This window comes from Ixodes scapularis, unplaced genomic scaffold (assembly GCF_016920785.2).
Source record: "Ixodes scapularis isolate PalLabHiFi unplaced genomic scaffold, ASM1692078v2 PGA_scaffold8__174_contigs__length_109621045, whole genome shotgun sequence".
Classification (NCBI taxonomy): Eukaryota; Metazoa; Arthropoda; class Arachnida; order Ixodida; family Ixodidae; genus Ixodes; species Ixodes scapularis.
In genome coordinates, this window is record NW_024609883.1 from 52,112,530 (window position 1) to 52,129,658 (window position 17,129).

General features: G+C 46.2%; 1 protein-coding gene across 2 annotated transcripts; it reads left to right on the forward strand.

The window, feature by feature from the left end:
- Window positions 1–497: 497 nt before the first annotated feature.
- LOC120841472 (twinfilin-1) lies at window positions 498–15,716 on the forward strand. Of its 2 annotated transcripts, XM_040212370.2 has the most exons (8): window positions 498–851; window positions 2,274–2,351; window positions 2,439–2,489; window positions 4,033–4,160; window positions 4,867–5,193; window positions 7,960–8,110; window positions 13,512–13,633; window positions 15,217–15,716. In XM_040212370.2, exons 1-8 carry the CDS (start codon window positions 827–829, stop codon window positions 15,373–15,375), a joined length of 1,041 nt encoding a protein of 346 aa, XP_040068304.1. In that variant the 5' UTR covers window positions 498–826; the 3' UTR covers window positions 15,376–15,716. The 2 variants fall into 2 exon arrangements, with proteins under 2 accessions (XP_040068304.1, XP_040357577.1); XM_040501643.1 differs by having other exon boundaries at window positions 513–851; window positions 2,274–2,489.
- The last annotated feature ends 1,413 nt before the right edge of the window (window positions 15,717–17,129 follow it).

A 17,129-nucleotide genomic window follows, 5' to 3' on the forward strand; every position in this document is an offset into this window, starting at 1 on the left:
ACTTTAAGCCGATACTGGCTTGGGGTCTTTAACGTGCATCTCGCAGTAGTGGGGAGTTTTCGTAGACAGCGTTCCTCCCTCCGCTAAGCCCTCCGCAACGAAGAAGCCGCTACTGCGCCTGCGCGTCGATGGTATCGTAGCGGGTATCGTAGCGGGTTGCGGAGAGCATTGCGGGACGAAGAAAACGATCCACGAAAACTTTCTAATGACACGTACACGGCAGCGTGCAAGTACAGTTGTCAACCAGATAGAAACGTGCAGGGTGGACATTGGAACCCAGTATCGCTGAGTGCTGCAGCATGAGCTATCACTTCATGTGCTCCGATCTGCGGTGGGCTAACACACTCGGCAACCTTAGGGGCTTACCCATCAAAGGAAACTCGATGAAAGTCAAATGCCGTTCAAATTTCCCGCGTACTCCTTCTAAATTGGTTCGCTAGGTGACGCTCGCGAAAACGATCGTGGCGCCATCTGACCGTGGCAAGGCCAAATAACCTGCTCGGAAGGCCCTTCCCCACCTCCACCTGCCTCCACCTCCTCCGTGTTCGGCGGTGGTTGTCGGCAATCGTGGGGCCGGTGGTCTGGCGGTGTGAAACGTGCGAAGGCTAACAAGAACTAGTCTACCTGACCCGCTCGTTCATTCTATTACACTGATCTCGGCTCGTTTCATCGGCTCCATGCCGATCGGACACCGTTGCGCGAGTTCCTAGCGAGGGCGTGACGTACTACCCTTGAAGTCAAACCTGCGGAGAAGGGGCGGAAAAACACAAAAATCCGGCTCCGTGATCTCGGCGATATCAACAACGGCAACGAGGCGACAGGAAAGATGTCCCATCAAACCGGAATCCAGGGTAATGTACGGGCATCGCACCTAGACGTGGGCTTCTTTGGACCGTTCAACGTCGGACGGTGCCGTCCAGTCCGTCTACCGAATAGCGTGGCTTCCCTAGCATGTAATGAAGTGCACCAGTCGATTTACTTCGATCTGTCGACCTGTTCCTGTGAGTCAACGGACCTAATCATACAACGGCAGGCAATCTACCTGTAAATGCTTTGAATCGACTGTGGTTGCAGTGCTGGAGCGTGAAAGTCAGGAGTTCAGATGATTGCCCGTGTGAACTCTCTTCTAGTCGGCTAACCGCCGAGTCGCTTTATTTTAGCGTGTAAACTGGACCGCTTGTTATTGTGAAATTCTTGGCGTTGTGATGAACGCAACCGTAAGTAGGAAGCCTTCGTTTTTGCGTCGAAATAGCATACACACGAGGGCAACTTTAGAAGCGTTATCATATGGAGTCGACTTCACCTTTGCATGAACCTCGCATGCCTTCCCGATTCAACCGGCCTGGGACCCAAGACAAGATGCACTTGTGAACGATTGCGCAAGTGCGAATTTAATCAGAATGCGCCCACGCCAGAGGATAATGACGTTCATTTGCCCCTCAGAAAGATCTGTGGATGATAGCTGAACAGTTCGTGCCAGAGGCATGCATCCGCTGAATTTATTTTTGCATGTAAACGTATATTCGTCTTGTCACCGTTACTGGGGCAGCCGTGGAATTGCGTGCTCGAATTTCCCGTTGCATATGTCACGGTTCGCTGACAGCTGATGCGCAGCGCCAGACACGCGCGGCGCGAAAATAGCCGAGTCGATGTCGTGGGCGTTTAACGAACGTGTTTAGCCTTGCAAAGTGCCGATGGATAATGGATCGTGACCTTCATTTGCATTCCGGAAGAGATAAATGTATGAGAATGTAGGGGGTTACGGAAAACCATCGCTCGAAAAATTCGGGGTTGGAATTGAAGATCATTACGCGAAAGAATAAAGAATAATTTTTATGGCCTGCTCCACCTCCAGTAAGGAAGTAGACTAACAATGTTGTGAATTAGTCCACTCGTTTTCTCGTCTAATTGCTAGAAGGAAATAGAGCAAAAGTTGGCACAAAAAAAAAAAAAAAAATGTTGGATTCTGCGCTTGTGTCTACTTGTTCCTGTTTCTGTTACTCTAAATATGATTTGCTATAATTCATATTATAATTAATACATAAAACAATAATAATTCCCTTTCCTCCTTCCTGCCCATGTCCATGGGAGAAAGATAATTTGTTATAAATCTTCTGTATGCTGTAGATGCCTTGGGACATGCGTTACTGACGCTCCCGTCAAGGTTTTACTATTACTTGTAACACCAGCCTTTTTCAGTTTTATAATGGAAATTCTTTAGGCATTGTGACACAACCAAGAAATGTCGAACCTCTCCTCTCTCTGCCTTGCAGCCAATGCAGGGCTGAAGAAGTTTTTTGCAAGGTGTAAGGATGGCACAGTGAGGGTGTTCAAGGTATCGATTGTTGAAGGTGAGTTACCCGATGCCTGTTTTGCTTCAATGAACCAAGGTTTCAGAGCTGCCCAGCTACCGGTTGATGTTCCTAATCGAATTGCAGAAGAGCTGACCTTGGTCGACCACAAGGCACCCAAGGGCTCGTGGGAACAAGGTATGCGTGCCCCGAGTTCATTAAATCAGTGTTGCATTTGTGACGCAGTTACAGTCAATGGCAGGGTGTGGTTCGACATACACACCACTACTGTTCATCGAACTCTGTTGTCTCACTCTGCAACCTACAGGAGCCTGTAGATTCCTATAAAAAAACAGTAAAAACAAAACTGCATGCTCCGCTGGCACGCTGGCATTTCAGTTGCATAAGTCCCCCGCCAGTGAATTGCTCCTCATTTTGTCGCTTAAAATAGCATAAAGTACAGTAGACAATTTTGACCACCGCATTATTATATAATATAATATATAATGTAATAATAATTATCTTTATATAAGAGAAATGCCCGTAAGGGCCTTCAAGGCTTAAAAAATGATGATGATGATGAACACAGCTACAAATATATGAATATGTGTTTCGTTTATATAGCATTATAAACAATGCGGAAAAGTCAGCAACATGTTTCTCCACATTCCATTTTCTGTATAGGTTACCAGCGCAGACGATACTGACACTTTGTTTACGTTCGTTCGACATTGAGTTTGCGACTGGCAAGTGGTAGTACGACACTCTACCCACATCATATTTGACAACTGCATGAATGCCGTGTTCTCGTATTTATGATCATTTCACCTTTATGACATTTGTGAGCTTCCTGCTGTAATAAATTTCGTGGGACCTATTTATCGGACCAAATCGAGCACTTTGCACAGCAGGTAAAAAGGCTTTGAGCTAGCTGTCAAGCGAAAAGAGGGGTTTACAAAAGCTCCTGCCTGCCTTTATCACTCCATCAACAACAAGAGACACCAGCACTACGATGCATGATCAACATGCAGGTATGCACGCACATGCATGCTGCCAAGTTTGATTAAAAAGCAACTCCACTCAGTTGCAGACAATTTGGTATAATGGGGCGATGTTATGTCGAGAAGTACTAATGAACTCCCCTACATTATTTGTTTCATAAGAAGTACATGTTTCGTGCACCTTTGTTTTGACTACGGCAAGGATCTCTTGCTCCATGTTGTACAAACAGTTGCGTTATCTACTTCGCAGGGAACACAGCGCAGGTTTTGTTAGCATCGCAGGACCTCCTGCTTCTAACGGCACCTGCACGTCACCCGCTAAATTAAAAGACTATGTTGACTTGGTTCATGTCGAGCTTAAATGTGCAGTTTGATAAATATTTGACGAGATTGCATTCTAATATGATCTTCCTGGATGAGATTATAGAGGGCTGCATTGCTTCCTCAATAAGGGAAATTGAGCTGAGTTGCTTTTTCAAACGTGTCACTTGTTTGAAGAACGCATCATGGGATTCGACCAAGTTCTTAGCTCTCCTGAGTGATAGCCTAGGAACATGGTTCACGAACCTCAAAACTTTGTTCACAGCTCAACATGCTCAATCAACTTTGGTTACAGCATGGCTCAATTGAGCCAAAATTCTGCTTACGTTTAAACAATCAAAGAGGCTTGTCACTTAGAAGTACAAAACGGTGATGCATACCATCCATTCATTTCAGTCGGTGTTGCCTTTTGTCCCCAGACTATGACTCCCTGGTCTTACCGCTGGTGGAAGGTGGTCAGCCGTGCTACCTGTTCTTCCGGCTGGACAGCCCCTGCCAGAACGGTTACAACTGGCTCTTCATCAGCTGGTCCCCTGATGACTCTCCTGCAAGTGCCACCCTGCTTCATTCCTTTCCTTATATGCCCATTGGTCATATATTGTTGGGGAAGAAAAGGAATGTACTGGCCTATTTGAAACGGACATGTTGCAAGCGTCCGAGGTTTTAACTATTTTTGGAGGTTTAATATTAAGTAGTTTCAGGGCTGCAAACCTTTTAAAGCCTTGAGATAGACGGGTTAATATTTCTGAGGTTTTCGAACATATTGGATTTGAAGGCCAACTCCAATTTATGAAGACAATTTTAGGACCAAGCTTTTGAAGCAAAAACAATGAAAATGGTGCAATATAAATGAGAGGAAAGAGGACTTTCCTTTTTTTACCATTGCCATGGGCAAGTAAGCTAAATATGAAGGCTCTCCATACATACATGTTTCTTACTTATAGTCTTCAGTAACTCTTGGAGGCTCCCTATGCAATGCAGGTGGTTCTAATTATTAAATGTGCATGATTGCGTCATTAACGGCATCGCAAATTAATTTTATAGATGTAGAAAAAAGTATTCAAGTGCACTAAAAGCTGTCCTGCCTTTTCTTAATCAGTGTCTTTCGCCACTCCCTTTCCCCCCTAATTTGAGACGTGCGAAAACAAATGCTAACTTAAGTTTATGATGTCACTTAAGGTTTATAGAGAAAATAAAAGCTTCACCCAAACTTTAGGGGACACGCCTCGAACCAGAGATGCCGGCTTGTGCAGGTGCGCCAGAAAATGCTGTACGCTTCGACCAAAGCGACCCTGAAAAAGGAGTTTGGCGGCGGCAACATCTCGCACGAGCTCTTCGGCACCAACCGGGAGGAGATGCGTCTACCCGGGGTGCGCCGTCTGCTGAGCACGGAGGCGGCACCTGCGCCCCTGACGCTGGCGGAGCAGGAGCTCAACGTCATCCGCAAGGGGGAGGCCTCGGCCAACGTCGCCATCGATGCACGCCACCAGACGCTGCGGGGACTCCACTTCCCCATGTCGGACGATGCTGTGGCTGCCCTCTTTGACCTGAAGGACGGACAGCTCTCCTATGTTCAGCTGGTGAAGTTACTGCTTTCTTTGGGCCCTATTTCCGTGCTTGTTCAAGAGGCTGGAGTGCACCACTCAAGCGTGTATTATTGCCAGTGTTCTTCATAGGTATCCCTCTTATACATGCCCATGCAAGTGTCTTTTTCGTCGATGTTCCTTTTGTAGATGTTCCTCTTGTGAATGCTTCTCTTGTGAATGTTTCTCTCGTGAATGTTTCTCTTGTGAATGTTTCTCTTGTGAATGTTTCTCTTGTGAATGTTTCTCTTGTGAATGTTTCTCTTGTGAGTGCTCCACTTGTAGATGTTTCTAGTTGTCTCTCACACATGTCTTTTGTCTTGTACATGTCTCTTTTTGATGTCTCATGTATCTGTCTCTTGTGGATGTTTCTTTTGTGGATGCTTCTCTTGTAGATGTCTTGTAGATGTCTTTTGTGTATCTGATACCTTGTGTGGACAGTACAGCACTCAACAAAACGAAATGGACTAGCGGAGCGCGTGGCCCCACGCAGACACAGTGACTCTAGTGATTACTAGATCAACCAAATGGCAGAACCATGTGGTTACTCTAGAGGCTAGAGTAATTCTTATTCATTAGAGTAGTAACTGTATGCGCCCCTCAAGCAAATCATACGCAGTTACAATCTGAGCTCATTACAACAGACCTGGTTACAGCAGATATTTGGATATAACATACCGATTTGTGAAGTTCGGTTGGTTTTCCTCTACATACTTTGACTTAACTTCATATCTACATACAACATACTCCTTTTACAACAGACCGAAATCTTGTTCAAAATCGAGGTCTGTTGTAACGAGCTTAGATTGTATTCGAGTGAGGCCATGGGCTGCGCTGGTTCATTTTGTTTCGTTGAGCACTGTACTTTCATCCTCGCAAGATAAAATTGTTTATTTTTATTTGTTTTATGGGCTTCCAAATTTGCTGCATAAATGATAATTCTTGCATTTTGAATTTCTTTTGCTTTGAATGCCACAAAATTCTATTTGTTTTTACTTCCTAGTTTCAGTTTAAAGGCCAACCTGCAAAATCATTTTCCGCAAGGTAGGAAAATCCTCCTTGCCACACTTCCCATTTCCCCCTCTCCCACTGCTATCTTGCCAGCAAAGGCGGGGGGGGGGGGGGGGGTGGGGGGGGGGAAGGGGGAAGGGGGTTGTCGGACTTTTTTTGGTGCGGCATATTAGGCTGGATAAGCTGGGTAAGCTCCCGGCTTTTCCAGCCCCAAGATACAGCAACAGGAGTCCCTATCAAGATAACAGTGGGAGAGAGAGGGAAATGGGAAGGGTGGTAAGAAAGGTTTTCCTACCTTGCGAGAAAATCTTTTGGTATTTCAAGCTTAAAGGTAAATACTACAAAAAAAAAAAAAATCTACAAAATGTTGTTTTTGAAAAATGTTATACCAACATCTAGAAGTATTCCCCAAATGTTCAATTTGTTTACATTGCCTAGTTATTTCTTTATAAATTATTTTCAGTCCACCAATGCTCAAGAAAATGTGGGATTTGAGCACTTTGAATGTGTTTTTCTTCGTTCCACTTTTTTGCATACATTTTCCTTTAGGAAAACTATTGTTTGGTACCAGGACAAAAGGAAAGGCTCACTCATTGTTTTTCCTAAGTGGAACTCAATGGGCAATCCAACTGTGGCGTTCTTTCTTACTTTGTGGATACCTTTTAGAAAATATGTTAAGATCTTGTCAATAACATAAAGGACAAAAAATTTATTTAATTTTTCAGTGCAATGCTAGCATAAAATGAATTACTTTTTGGAAATTTTGTTTTCCCAATTGCACCTTTCAGGCATTATGCTACATATCTAGTGAAAAAAGTGTTGGGTATTACATTGGCTATCTAATGATAGTTTTCCTACACAACGTCAGTTTCTAATAAAAAATAATCTATAATTTCTTTCACAATTTATGTACACAGACGAAAGTGTGCACTGCATTCTGCTTCACAACTGCTACTATATACTGTATATATCATTTATGTTAAAGGACAACTCCGGACGAAAAGAAAGCTAAAATAAATGACTGGTATTGCTTTAGTGGCACAAAACATGATCACAGCCGAAATGTTACATCAAAGTAATGCCATGTACTCCACTAAAATCGATTTTAAAGATGCGACCAGCTGCTCTTTAGCAAGCGGCAAGCGGCTTAGCTTTTAGTCAAGGAACACTGGCACAGTACTCTCATGATGTCACATCACGAGGGTGCTTTTGCGGTTGATTGGTTGTACCGCGTATCGCACCACCCTTGTGACGTCACGTCGCGGCCGTACGACTGACGTTTCGTGTTGCCATCCCTCTAACAGATAGTTTCGGTTTTGACATAAACACCAGAAACCCAGCTTTGAGCCGTGATATTATAAAACAACACACAATACCGAGAAAAAAAAACAATTATACCTTGTAATTCAGGGACACTGCTTTAGCTGAAAGAAGTCGTAATCACAAATTAAAAGAATATTGACTGGAGTTGCCCTGTAAGCCAAAGGTTCAGAAGTTGACCTTTTTGGGTAGTGTCCTTCTTTAAATTGTAAAGCCATATTTTTATTGTTTTTGTCTTTATTCAATACCCTGCTCCCATATGGGTCTGGATTAACCTTTCTAAATGAAAATAAATAAATAAACAGACAAGCCGTCTTTACGTAGGTGTTCCCCGACCGAAGAAAAAAAGCAGCCTTTCGAGGAGAGATGACCTGCTCAGTTCTTGCTTGCCCAGTGCTGAAGAGGATGCCCTTTTGCGTGTGCCTTGCGCAGAGCATCGACACGGACAAAGAGGAGATCAACCTGGCGTGCCGCGACAATGTGGCGGTCACGGGTTTGGCGTCGCTGGTGCCCAGGGACCGTCCCCGCTACCACCTGTTCCTCTTCCCACACAACCACGAGGGAGAAAAGCTCAGGAGCATAGGTGCGTCTACGGTCACCAGGCCCGTGCCATATGGCGTGCTGCCCATTTCAAAGAACGGCGGCGCATACGGCAGAGTTAGCGAGGGTGGTGCTTGTGGCACCGTCCCTCAATGAGTGAAACAAGCAGATGATGATGTCGTCTGCTTTTGACCAAGTGTGTCGCCGCTCGCTGCGCCTATCAAGAGATGGTGCCACAAGCACAACCAGCACAAGCGTCGCTAACATAGCCGACTGCGTCGTCATCCGCCATTGACCGTGGCAATGGTGTCGGCCTTATTTCTTGCAGGAAAAGAGATACACCTTGAAATTTCACGGAGTAGTAGAATATACCTTCAGTAGGCATTCGAAATTGCTACGTGCAGGTGCCGAATATTGCGGGCAACTTTAGAACCAGCTTGGGTATCGAAACCACCCTATACTTGTGGGTGGAGTAAGCAAATGTTTACTCCACCCACAAGTAAAGGGACGTTTTGAGTGGCATTCATTTGACTCAAGAGCTGATTCCGTGAAGCGCTGTTCCATTTCTTTTGGAACTAGCCATTCCACCTTCTCATGAACAAGTATCTCCTTTGTGGGGAAGGCCTGCTGGTTAGCGAGCAGCATGGGGATCTTGCCATTCTGGATAATTTCAGACTGTTTGGCATTCAAGACAAAATGTCACATTCGTTTTATGGAAATTTTTTTTGCTGTCATATTTCACGTTAGTCTGCGCTCTTGAAAGGACACTGCACTTTAACCAAAATATTTTTCTTTTTAGCCGTAACTGCCCGTATAGGACTTTCGCGTAATGAACTGCATTTTCTGTGAGAAAAGACAAGTTAAATTCATGGAACGTTTTCTGGTGCGGGGCACAATTTCACAGAGTTGTAATAGTCAGTCCTCCTCTCCTCTTTCCTTCCTTTTCATGCCACATGGAAGGGAGTACAGGCGAACAAGCATAGTTCTCCCCTGTGACTCTTCCCGCCTGCGGGGAGGCTTACGGAATGGCCCCTATTCTGATACATGCGAAGCCAGCACGCTGGGGCAGACGAAGTTGCTTGGAACTAAAAGTGTAGGTCAGGGGTTCTCAAACTGGGTTCCGGGGAACACAGGGGTTCCACGAGCTGGTCTCATGGGTTCCGTGAGCACCCAAATTGCAACCCCCCCCCCCCATTGCCGCAGGCTGCACGGCAGGACCATGCAAAGCGCCTTCATCTCACTTTGTACTGCCATCGCGATTGATATGGTGGGGATATATGGGAAGCAACACAAGCAGGATTGGCCTACAATTGTGCATCTGTTGCTTCTCGGTCGGCAAATATGGAGGGGGGGGGTGGGGGGGTTCCTTGGCAATTTTTGAGGCTTCCTGGGGTTCCGTGAGACCAAAAAAGTTTGAGAACCCCTGGTGTAGGTTATTCCAATAACAAGCACAAGGTGTAGGTCATTAAACTAACTGCATTGTCATCTTGGTCCGCTGGGCCATAGAATGCACTTATGCGCTGTTAGCCCCCTCCTGTCCCCTCCTACAAAAGGGGGCCATTGACTTGACATTTTCCCCCTGGGTGATGTGCCAAAAACGTGTATACATTGCACCGAGATGGAGAATAAAAATTGAGGGGATTTATGTCACAATTTAGATCTCAGGGGTTTTACTATGCTGATTTAAATCGGACCTTTCTCGCAAAAATAATCACCGAAATATTATTTTATTTGATGTCTGTCTATCATTTTATGCTTTCTATGGTAAATGTGTCTCGTATATTTAAATGAAATATTAATTGAGCAAGAAAGATTTATAGCAAACTTAAAAAAAACGCTAAACCTAGGAAAATAAAAAAAAAAAATTTTTTTTTACCTGGTTAGGACAGACGTCCCAAATAAATAACCGTAAAAAAAAATATGTTTTTTTTTGCCCAGTATTTATGCTACAATGCCAATTTTTTTATTTGCAGACAAAACCGAAATTGTATCTCTGGGATGGTAATGGAAGCGTTTGTACCCAACTAGTGTGCGCCCCGAGTTCGCTGGACCTCAGAGCGCACACTATACACAAACTCATCTCTGCTACGTCACGACGCGGTAGTGGCGCGTCGGGCGCACTTCCGGTCTGGGGCTGTGGGCAGAAGTACCCATGTGAGACCTGTATTCCTGCGTTGGTTTGAAAGGAACCAGACAAAAACCTGCCTTCTCGTCAAAACGTTGCGACTGGAGCCGTACCAAAAGAGTCGAGAAACGTTTCAAGGTCAGTTTTCACGTGCACGGTTCGTCCGAGAATGTGGATATGTGCCGTGAAAAAGAAAAACCAGACGCCTTTGGACCACGACGGCTTGGGCGGGAAGCACTTTGGGCTGAATTCACGGATACTTCTGGTGATCAGATTTATTTGTTTTGTTCCAACATGAACGCCGGAAAACTGTCGCGTTGTGTGGCCTACCTGCGGACTACGTTCAGTGCGTTTTCAAGTTCAAACAACCGCCTGATCGTTCGAACCGTCGTCTGCTCTTTCAAACGTTTCTGCTTGTCGTCTGCTCTTTTAGACGACACCGGCTCGTAGACCAAATGTTGGCCCGGTACTTGCAATAAGAAGTAAGTGCAGGCCTAATAAAACTAAAGTTTGAAGGTTGGTAAGCAGGCTCGATGTAAACAGTAGATACAAGGAGATGTTGATCATTGTTACCAGTTACCATCACAGACTTGTTATGCCTAATTTACTTGGTTCTTTTCTACTTGCGATTTTCAGTATCGATGTCGACCATCTCGGTTACAGTTCACGTTTTTGCAGCCTGAGCGGCGTCGCGACTGAAAATTGCGAGCAAAATCTCATCATGCAATCAGGCTTCAGAGTACATACTGCGGCGTCCACGCGGAATGAATCGCCACATGTCACATTATTCGCGCAAAGTTTTGCGGGATAACGAGCCTTGGTAATTCCGCTGCGGCCGCTCAAGTAGTCAGACATTACCAGGAAGCCTCAGAATCAACAATTTGAACGCGTAAAAGGGCAGGGGGACTCCCACCGACGTCGACAACATGTTTACAAACAACGGTTTGTTTGTAAACATGAGCTGGTGTATAGCCAACGACAGGTCAAGGACAAAGTGGAAGTTCTTCCCAGCCCTTTCCACTTCAGCAAAGCGAATGGTGGAGAGGAGGTCGCCTCCTCTCCAGCGTTCACTCTACTAAACTGGAAAGGGCTGGGAGGAGCTTCCACTTCGTTCTTGACCTGTCATTGACTATACACCAACTCATCTCTGTGACGTCACGGCGCGGTGGTGGCACGTCGGTCGCACTTCCGGTCTGGGGCTGTGGGCAGAAGTCCCCATGCGAGACGTGTATTCCTGCGTTGTTTTGAAAGGAACCAGACAAAAACCTGCCTTCTCGTCAAAACGCCACAACTGGGGCCATACCAAAAGTGTCGAGAAAGGTTTGAAGGTCAATTTTCAAGTGCTCGGTTCGTCCGAGAATCTGGATATGTGCCGTAAAAAGGGAAAAGCAGACGCTTTCGGACAACGATTGCTTGGGCGGGAAGCACTTTGGGTTGAATTCACGGATACTTGTGGTCATCAGATTTATTTGTTTTGTTGCAACATGAACGCCAGAAAACCATCAAGTTGTGCGGACCACCTGCGGACTACGTTCAGTGCGTCTTCAAGTTCAAACGGCGGCCTGATCGTTCGAGCTGTCGTCTGCTTTCTCAAACGTTTCTGCTTGTCGTCTGCTCTCTTAGACGACGCCGGCCCGTATATGTTGGCCCTGTACTTGCGATAAGAAGTGCAGGCCTCAAAAGACTTACGTTTGACGTTTGAAGGTTGGTAAGCAGGCTCGATGTAAACAGTAAATACAAGATGTTGATCATTGTTACCAGCGAATATCACTATCTATGCCTAATTGACTTGGTCCGATTCTGCTTGCGATTTTCAGTATCGACGTCGACCATCTCGGCTACAGTTCACGCTTTTGCAGCCCGAGCGGCGTCGCGACTGAAAATTGCGAGCGAAATCTCATCATGCGAATCAGGTTTTAGCGTACATACTGCAGCGTCCACGCGGAATGAATCGCCACATGTCACATTATTCGCGCGAAGTTTCGCGGTGTAACGAGCCTTGGTAATTTCGCTGACGCCGCTCAAGTAGTCGGACATCGCCAGGAAGACGTAAAATCAACAATTTGAACGCGAAAAAGAGCAGGGGGACTCACACCGACGCCGATAACATCGCATTTCAATGGTTTGTCTATGGGCGACGGCGAGCTTCTTGCCCACACCCCCCTCGCGCATGCGCGGCGCCGGTGGCGTCCGCTAGGGGCGCTCCGGTTTGTTTGTAAACATGAGTTGGTGTATAGTTAGTTGGGTCAAAAATCGAAAAATTTGTGTTGTAGCATAAACATTGGGCAAAAAATATTTTTCTTTTTGACAAACATGTATTTCGAAACATACCAGGTAGAAAAAAAAATTGTTTTCCTAGGGTTACTGTTCTAAGAAAAACACAAAGCAGTGCCAGCAAAGGGAAACATTGAATTTTCTACCTTCCACTTTGTTTGTCTGTTACGTAATGTCGTTGGCAAGCAAATCAAAATGCGAGAGAAATGAGAACAAGAGAAGTAATGTCCTATCTAAAACAAAGCAAATAAAGCTTTTTTAATTAACCAATAAAATCAAACTGCTTTTATTCTAGTATGGTGCGATATACATCAATAAGGTTTGTTAATTAAACTGTACTTTAAAAACTTAAATATACAGTAATTCTTTAACTCTCCATTGTTTTCAGAGATCGGACAGATTAATCAATCATTCTGTCATGTTTAAAAGTACACCTAGTGATAAAGAATTATTTCTTTCGGGCTATGGTGATTTAGATCAAATTAGTCTGATTTAAATCAAACTAATCTGATTTAAAGCAAATTAATCTGACTTAAAGCAAATAAATCTGATTTATTTGCCTATTTATTTTATTATGCCATCTTTTGATAGGCATAAGAAGCAAATGATGCACTCTGTTGTCTGCTCGCTGAGCCTGTTGGGAGATGGCACCACAAGTTAATAGCGTCGCCAACTCGGTCGTCTGCGAACGCGCCCGATGTTTCTGGCAAGTTTGTCGCTCTCCTTTTTTACAGAAAGAACTATGCCTTGAAATTTTGCACGTTAAAACACCTGCTCAATGCACATTCGGTGAAAGTTAAAACTTTCTATGTGCGCGCCGATTTTTCTGGCTCGTTCTACGGTGTCGGATCTGCTTAGCTACCCTCCACATAGGTATTCACAATATGCAGCTCGGTTTACAACGAGCGGAGTACCCTTTTCCAGCGTGGGTCTAAGACCGCGATCCTTCGACGTTCGCTTCGGATGCAAACTTATGGGCAAGACGTTAACAGGCTTCGTCCTTTGCCCGGGCGTTGACGGAATACCTCCGTTTCCTCTTCCGCAGTGTTCATCTACTCCATAGCGAGTCACGAGTGCCCCGTGAAGGAGCGCATGCTCTACTCGAGCTGCAAGTCCCCTCTGGTCGAGACCATAGAGACCCAGGTGGAGCTGCCCATTGCCAAGAAGGTGAGTCCAATCGGCCTCCGTCGCCTCCCGCGTCAAGTCCCCAAACTGCAACTTCGCCGCGGAGATGCGCTACGGACCTCTACTCCGTTTGTCGCCAAGCTACGGGTGGGGACTACGTATTATTAGAAATAATCCAAAATATGCAAACAAACGAACTGCGCTGCCAGAAGGGAATACTCGTTACGAAGCCGCCGAAAAGCCACATATTTCGCGGCACCGTGCTCTTCGGGAGGGAAGCGGTGATGCACGGGTTGCGTAGTCACGCGACGCGTTCGCGGTTGCCAGATTGGCCATTATGGCTCGTAGCGTCCGCCGTGGGCCGTCGTAAAGTGAAGTGTATACCGTAGAATATCGCGCATCCGCCCATACCACATTAAGCGCCCATTACCAAATTCGTAAGATCAGAGAAAATACGCACGGTACATTTATATGTAAAATTGATGACCGGACAAGCGCCCATCCCCCCTTTTTTTTTTTCAATTATCTCCAAAGTTTGAGTGGGCGCTTACCCGGTATTTTACGGTACTTTGTTTCGCCTTAACTTGGCAAAGAGCGATCGCCGCGGCTTCTTGAGCCAATCGGAGCAACGGAGGCGAAGAATGTGACTGCCCTTACCGAGGGCCGAGAGCGTAACTCGAGGAGTTGAAGGGGAGGGGAAGGAGAAAGGCCCTTCTTACTCGGACCCTTTTTTGTGCGTCCCTCCAAAAGATTAGTCTGTCACTCAATATCCGTACGAAAGCGGCTCTCCTCCTTCCCCTGCCCGTGGATTCGACGACACTGCGTGCAAGAAGCGAGATAGACCATAGTCGCTCGTCTCCGTGTGCAACGAGTGAGATAGATTATAGACACTGTGTACAATGAGTGAGATAGACTATAGACACTGTGTACTATGAGCGAAGTAACTATAGACACTGTGTGCAATGAGTGAGATAGACTATAGACACTGTGTACTATGAGCGAAGTAACTATAGACACTGTGTGCAGTGAGTGAGATAGACTATAGACACTGTGTACTATGAGCGAAGTAACTATAGACACTGTGTGCAATGAGTGAGATAAACTACAGACACCGTGTGCAACGTGTAAGATAGACTATGGACACTGCATGCAATGAGTGAGATAGACTATAGACTTGCCGATTGGCTCCCTCGAATCATAGCCTTCGTCATTTGTTGAGCTAGGACAAGGCGGAGTATGGGTGCTATTCACTGGCGGCCATATCCGAGCTCGCTGCTGCCGAGCACATGTCGCCTGCAGGCTTATACGACGCTTCCAACGCGCGAATTGTGCACCATCAAGATTGCCCTCTTTGGGAGATCATAAGCAAGAAACTTGTTCCAAGCAGTCGCCTCAGATATGGCGTCGAACGAACACCACCTATGGTAGGCGCGGAAGCAAATGACGCAATGCCCCCAGAGATGTGTGTAGATGATGAAGTCCTTTATACCTCCACAGTTCCTTCGCCGCTCATCACGTCGTGTAACGTTCCAATAAAAAGCGCAGCTCGTTGACATCCCCGTCGAGTGCTATGGCCTCTTCCTCGCATTTGTCGGAACGTCCGAGTTCTCGCTTTTTCCCTTCAGGTGGAGATCGACGACCCGAGCGAGCTGAACGAGACCTTCCTGCTGGACCAGCTCCATCCCAAGCAGAACATCGTCAAGCAGAAGTTTGCAAAGCCCAAGGGGCCTGCCAACCGCGGTGCCCGCCGCCTCATCAAGTCCAACGAAGCGGGCGGCGAGTAGCCGCCGCGCCAATGCCCGTTCCCCTCATCGGGGGAAGGAGAGCCCACCGCCGATGCCACCCCGCTGTGTTTTGCCTTACGAAGGACCGCAGAAGACGATCCGAGCCGCCCCGGCGCCGCAAACGTTTCGCACAATTACATGCCCTGCACGTTGCTGCGCCCCTCCCAAAGGACTCTCGACGCTTGCGAGGCATTAAATTGGCTTCGACAGCTCATAATTGGGGTTGCACGTTTTCGGTAATTGCTGATGAAACTCGAAAATCGACCCCGTCACTGGTTTTCTCAAAATCGGGGAAAACCGAAAAACCCGTATTAAAGTTGTCGTCTGATACAAAAAAAAAACCACCTTCGGAGTGGGGGGTGGGGAATCTTCAGCTACATTTTCATTTTGCATATTTTCTTCCGACACAGCTGCGCTGGACTGACCGTGAGGCTATTTCTTTGTCAGGGAACCGGAGCCCTCATTTTGTTTCCTTCCTTATTTGGTACGTGGAGGTTTTCAGAGGTAATCACGTCGTGCGCATGATCTCCGGAGATCTTGCGCCAATCTTTTCTTTAAGGCCCGATAAATGCTTAATTTTTGTCCGACACTGAAAATTGATGCCGGAAAATTTGTGAGAAAAAATAATCGTCAAACAAAAATGCTTCCGAATTTGAAAATAAAAACGCACCGAAGACACTTGATGCTTACATGTAGGAATGCGGAAACATTATGGTCCCGCAGGTGAAATGTTTTGCTTTGGTGGTGACATCACGTTCCCCCACTGCGCAGGCGCGCTGTCCCCGCCGGCTTCATGTCTTCTGTGACGAAGCATCTGGGTTGCTGTGCTTTTGTGTTTTATTTCTGAGGCACGTCTGCTTTGACCTTGAGCGGCGCGTGCTTGATGACATATTTTTATGGCCATCTTTCGGGCACAACGCCGACGCCTTTTCCCTTAATGGGACATATAAGGTTTTCGCCTTAAAAATACTGAAAACATGGAACCCCGCTCGTAATCCTCTGCGGTCCGTCGTGAGGTAAAAACCGGGTGCAAGCGACGAGCCCGCAGTGCCAGATCTTCTACGCCACCAACTTAAAGGGCAACTCCGCTTCTTTTCCAGTAGTGCAAAACTATACAGTTCTCTTTGTTATCATCTACAAAACTCCTATGGCAAATATTACGACGGAATTCCGCCTAGAAGTTCATTAAAATCGCTGTCAAAGTTTGACAAGCACGAATCCGCTGGTTTTGGATGACACGTGCGGACCAGACAACACTGCCCGGCTGCATTTCCGCTTCCTCCAAATTCCTTCTCCCGGCACGTCCACGACGTCATCAAGCATGTACAGCTTCTTTTTTTTTTTTTAATTTTATTTTCTTTTCCGGGGAGAGCACGGGTGGCGCCAGCGCCGTGAAAGACGTGAGTGACGCGCTCGGCCGGCCCGGCGCTCGACTATTGATACTACTGATAAGCCGATCGCCTCGTTGAGCGCTGCTTGTGTTACATCCCATACTTTTGAACGCAAAGTAAAAGGAGGAGAGGGAAGCTGCTTGTGTAAGAATTTTGAGTGACAGGTTAATCTTCTATAATCTTCTGGGAGGAGAATAGCGACGCCTGTGCTAATCCAGGAGGCACAAAAAAGGATCCTGATAAGAGAGGAGCTCCTTCTTCCCTTGTATATCACGTGGGTGTACATGCTTAGTGATGCCGAATATACAATGTTGTCCGGCTTTGCCACCGTTTCGGTTTCGGTTTGTAATCATGGCTAGAGTA